Genomic DNA, 5381 nt, shown 5'->3' with positions numbered 1-5381 from the left:
AAAAGTGAAAAAGTACCAGTTCTGAAATGTACTCGCAGTAAGGAAGTAAAAGCAGCTCCCTGAAGAACAATTCTACTTAGCATGTTTGTACAAAGGAACCTGGTGCTGCAGTAATATAATCATCAAAGCATCTGAGTATATGAGAATAGTAATGTTATTCAAATGTACTCAGCTTGAACCTGTTCTGCAGCACACCTGCAGGGACGCAGAAATAAATGTGCTGTCAGCACACGGCAGAGGGGGACTTTACCTCCACACCTGAACAGGAGCATGAGTCTGGGGTCAGCAGGTGGAGGAACACTGAGATGTGTGGAGTGTCTCAGTGTGGGGAAGACATGACAGCTCACGTGAACTTCTAATGTGATCAGCTGACCTGCTGCTCTTTGTGGATTACACACCTGGATTCATCCAGATGTCAGCAGATGTTTCACAGCTGATCCTCCACATGATACTACTCTGTTTATGTTAGACAGCCACTGTGCAGCAGTCACACTGTTCATCCTGCACTAACCTGCAGCCTTTAAATAACAGTCAGTCTGCAGGTTTCATCACTCTGACCAAACCTGACTGAACCAGCAGCAGAAGATCAAACTACGCTTCATGTTTGATAAACTCTTTTTCTCTCCTCCACTCCTTATTGTGTCGTACATGTCATTGTCTTTCCTTATGCCACCTGTTCTGACCGGTCTCCCCGATGTGGCGTCTGTGTAATGTACGGGCGGAAGAGGTCCTATTTCTCTGGCTGTTACGTCCTGCACAGCTCTCTCTCTCTCTCTCAGTGCACTCAGAGACCAGTTTACCATCAAATCTGTTTTCTGCATTATTCTCTGCTGCTGTGTTCAGTGCTGTCGGCCTCTGACAGCAAAGCCTCATCTCTGCTGTTCACACTGAACACACTGAATTTTAAGCTTATCTGCTATAAAAAGCCTTCATGTGTTTCTGTTTTAGCCTCAGTGACTTTGACACAAAGGCCTCTGCTGTGATGCTCACACCTCTGATCAAGTCTCACAGTGTCAGCTTGGTTTTATACACAGACACAAAATATGGAGATGAACTGATAACTGATCAGAATTAGAATATTTCTGACTGACTGAGTGAAAACTGAATCTATTATAGACACCAGTGACGATACCCAGGCCTACCACACACACACACACACACACACACACACACACACACACACACACACACACACACACACACACACACACACACACACACTGGTTTTAGTTCAGTGTTAGTTCACACACATTGGTTAGATTTGGTGACCTGTAATAACCGTGGACAAGAAGTCAGCAGCTCGGTGAGGGGAGGAGTCAAAAACACACGTGGACCCTCAGTACCTAAAACCTTTTTGAAACATGAGTGAGTGACAGGTGGGAGCGGACGACAGGAAACACCCACGCGATGATTCAGGTGTAAACATCGTCACGTGGGCAGAAGGTGGGTTCAGGAAGTGTTACCTGTGAATAATCCTGAAACATCCCGGATTAGCGGGAACTTCTGTGCTCACATCCAAACTTCCCGCATTGACTCACGCTCTGTGAGGTCAGAGCGCGAGCCCCGCTGTGTCTGTGACGCAGCAGCACCGAATAAGTTCCGTCAGATGTGACGGAATGACCGGAAAACCCCGCGCGGAAGCATAAAAACGAGAAAGCGGCTGGAATGAAAGTTCAGAGAGAGTCCGAGCAGCTGCACGGCAGACACGCACCGAAACAGGGACACCCACGGACCCGCAGACATGAACGCGTTCACAGGTAAGAGCATGCGCCGTGACGCAGGAGGGGCCGCTAAACTCTGCAGAAATACGCACGGAGCTTGGTAGAAGAGTCGGGTCACTTTAAAAAAGTGAGCTGCAGAGCCTCACTTGAGCCTCACCTGAGCCCCAGTCCGGCTCAGGTGAGGCTCAGGTGACGGGGGCTGACGGGGGTCTGTATGGAGGGTCATTAGTGCCAAACAAGTTAGAAGGAGCTGGAGGAAGTGCAGTCCTGAGAATCACACCTGCAGACACTGTATGTGTGTGCGCACAGGTGTGATCTTGGTGTGACGGTGGATCACAGGACCGCTTTAAATATTCGGATAGCTCGCAAAGTTTTCACGTGTCATGCAGCTGAGACACGGAACCAGCAGAGGGCGTGAAGGCCCTGCGCCTGTTTATGTGAGTGACAGTATAAATAGGCCTACCTGCATCAGTACCTTCAGCCGCTCCGCTGACTCTGTCCTCCTCCGGGTTGTTCTGGTCCAGCTCAGAGGTCCGGGCTGCTGAAGGTTCAGGAATAGTTGAAGCAGAACCACCGTCAGGCTTGCAGATTAAAATAAAACATAATCGGTGTGTTCAGAGTCCCTGAAGCTGTTTTCATAGGAATCCAGGAAACTGTGAAAAAGTTTGTTTATAAGCTTTAATCAATAACTCCCCAAAAGTTCATTGATGATTGATCATCAGAGTGTGAGGGTGCAGAGGCAGAAACAAATGAGTAAACATCATAGTTCTGGCTGTCAGCCGCTTTTTAAGATTTTAATGATTAATTAGCTCTTAATGAATAATTAATGATTAATTAATGCTTTATTAACATCGTCACATCTGATTGGACCACAGTTTTTTCTTTCTGTGCTTGGTATCAGAGATTATCTTGTGGTGCTGTTGGCTCTTCTCAGGGGTCACTCTCTTTGTTTTTCCAGTTGTTGCCCTGCTGCACTGCTGCCTGTTAGCAGCGCTGGTTCAATCGGCTCCCGTCAGCTCGCCGTCCAACCCGTCGCAGACGTTCAAAGAGGCGGTCGAGCGAGTGATGAGGCTGGTGGAGAAAATCCGGAAAGACGTCCGCTCCGTGCACGGCAGCATCATCAACATTGACGTACGCACACGCCCGTCTATATCACGGCGCAGCCGGACCACCGTGTGCTGTCACGCTTTGCAAAAGCTGCAGTAAACTGCAGTGCCAGCAGGGGGCGATATGTTATTACTAGCCAACATTGTTAACACATTTACTTGGAAGGCGTGTTAGCCATCAATCCTGGAATAGAAGAAATCTGGAACATACGTCATAGCTTCCTTGGTCACTAGCGGCTCCCCCACCCCCTGGTGGAACTGCAGCTTACTGCAGCTTCTCCATGCTTGTCCACTTCAGGTTTGTGAAGCATGACAGCACACAATGGGCAGGTGTGTCTTTTAAACGGTTTGCCGTGGTACTGGGTTCAACTTGCTGCTCCTTCTTCTTCTTCTTGAGCTAATAGATGTTTACTGTCCTCCTCAGGGTTTTACCCTCGACCCCTCCAGTCAGACCGGAGAGCTGGAGATGAAGAGGATAAACCTGGGAATCCCTGACCCCCCCGTCCTCAAAGAGCTGTCCGAACAGTTCACAGCGGTCAGTCTCCAGCTCGGGTGGTGCTGTGGGTGGTATTGGGGAGTTCTTTGGTTCCTTTGGGCTCATTAATGGTTTCAGTTGGTCCTTGAATGCAATTGGGAGGGTTTAGTGATGTCATAGATAGTGATGGGAGTGCATGTGCTTTGGTCATGGGGGAGGTTCAGGAGGCTATTGACAGTTTTTTGGTTCCTTTACTGCCCATTAAAGAATTACTGAATCGCTCCAGGTGTTTGTGTAGTGGTCGAGTCTGTTCTGGTGATGTAATGTGATGGGTTTGTGTTTCCCTGCAGGACATGTGTGTGAGCCGTATGCTGGCGGGCGGGCGGCTGTACCAGGGGCTGCTGGTAGATTTGTCTCGCAGACTGGGGGGACTGGAGGCCCTGAGTGCTGAACTGAGAGACCTGGTGACCCACATCAACCAGGTAACACACACACCGGCTGAGAGCGTGCACTTCCTGTTGTCTGCAGTTGAAACCCTTCACAGTGGAACGTGTCCACTTTCTTGCCACCCTATGACATCACTTCCTCAGAACTTGTGCTTGTTTTGAAACAGGAAGTTCTCGGCTTTATTCAAGTTGTTGGGTCTTTGCTGTGTGTTTCAGATGAAGGACGCGGCTCAGCTGAGCAGTGACTCTTTGGATCAGAGCAGCCTGGACTTGACTTTGAATCTCCATGGCAACTACGATGTCCAGGTGGCAGCCCACCTGACGCTGTGCCAGCTGCTCGAGTTCTGTCACGACCTGATCCGCAGCCTCAGAAACATGGCCGAAACACAGATGGCTCGTGGGACGCGCTAAGCCCCGCCCACTGCAGGATCAGAGCTGCTAGCACGATTCAGGGGAGAGACTTTATCGATCGTGGAGTTGTTGACACTGTTTGTCTCATCATCATCACCTCCTGACGAGCGCCCGCCTCCGTGATGCAGCGGGACTAAAGACTGATAGATGACACACAGGAAGTTTATCCCTCGTCTTCAGCAGCTTCAGGATCAGCCAACACGTTTTATTGTGAAGGCGGCCTGTTGGAGCTCCGTTTCCTGCTTTGTGTGTCGCAGCACGTCGAAGCGCTCTATCGTCCCGGGATCAGCTGGGAACACACAGCAGGAATGTGATGAATGTTTGCCCGATGATTCTGGTGCAGAAGAAGAAGAAGGAGCTGGCTGCAGGTCCAGACCTGCTTCACGCCCGAGGTTATTCTCACCTGCAGACGCTGGAGAAGGAAAAAACAGCGTCATCATCTGAACCCGAACTCCACAGCCGATCGACTTCTGTCCCGTTTCAGTTCTAATCAGCTTCAGTGAAACATCTGGAGCGTTCACCACAAACTCTCAGGGCCATTTTTTACTGTTCACTGTACAGAAAACAATCAAATCAAGTTTGAAACGTGTCTTAATGAGGTCACTTCCTGCTGTTATTACTTTAGAGTAAAAGCTCCTTCAGTTGAACCTGATGGTACAGCTTTTATTTTGAAGCCGCAGCAGGAAATGACCTGGCAAGAGAAAGTCATAATGTTGTCACGTTTTTATTCATAAATATTTATTATTTTTTATTTAATTGTTTTTAAAAAGCAATATCTTGTTCTTTGTGTTTATTTATAATCTTTTTATTTATTGATTATATTTATTGACTATTTATTGCTTTTTTTTAACTTCCTGTTTGTGTTGTCAGTGTTAAATCTGCAAAATGTTTTCAAGGACATTTTTTATCCTGCTGATTTTTGTGATTCGCTTCATTTCTTGACGCTTTCGTTTTTACTCATTGACGTTTGTTTGTTTTTATTGTTTATGTTTGAGAACTAAAAATAATATTCCTACCTGCTGATCTCTGTCGCCACGTTAGAGATCAGCAGGTATGATGTCAGTTCTGCAGAAAATAGCATCAACATTCCTCAGAGCTCCGTGGGGAGAGGAGGAGGGTCTGAAGTCCCGGATGAGCATCAATAATAAATAATAAATATTGTTACACAAAACTTTATTCTTTAGTTTTCTTTTGAATGTTGAATTCAGTTTTTTATATTAAT

The 5381-nt window shown here is 47.4% G+C and overlaps 1 protein-coding gene across 1 annotated transcript; it reads left to right on the top strand.

Moving 5' to 3' along the window:
* The first annotated feature begins 1581 nt into the window (after window positions 1-1581).
* LOC308411329 (uncharacterized protein) lies at window positions 1582-4723 on the top strand. Its single transcript, XM_080905217.1, has 5 exons — window positions 1582-1757; window positions 2680-2852; window positions 3252-3362; window positions 3653-3784; window positions 3965-4723. Exons 1-5 carry the CDS (start codon window positions 1742-1744, stop codon window positions 4157-4159), a joined length of 627 nt encoding a protein of 208 aa, XP_080761343.1. The 5' UTR covers window positions 1582-1741; the 3' UTR covers window positions 4160-4723.
* The last annotated feature ends 658 nt before the right edge of the window (window positions 4724-5381 follow it).

This window comes from Rhamphochromis sp. 'chilingali' (assembly GCF_963969265.1).
Source record: "Rhamphochromis sp. 'chilingali' genome assembly, chromosome: 15".
NCBI lineage: Eukaryota > Metazoa > Chordata > Actinopteri > Cichliformes > Cichlidae > Rhamphochromis > Rhamphochromis sp. 'chilingali'.
The sequence above is the reverse complement of the archived record's forward strand: the minus strand, read 5'-3'. Positions and strand labels throughout refer to the sequence as shown.

Excerpts from the sequence above, each read along its gene's own strand:
- LOC308411329 (XM_080905217.1), top strand. Across the intron at positions 2,853-3,251 it reads GCAGCATCATCAACATTGAC|GGTTTTACCCTCGACCCCTC; the intron begins GTACGCACACGC and ends TGTCCTCCTCAG. Across the intron at positions 3,363-3,652 it reads TGTCCGAACAGTTCACAGCG|GACATGTGTGTGAGCCGTAT; the intron begins GTCAGTCTCCAG and ends GTTTCCCTGCAG.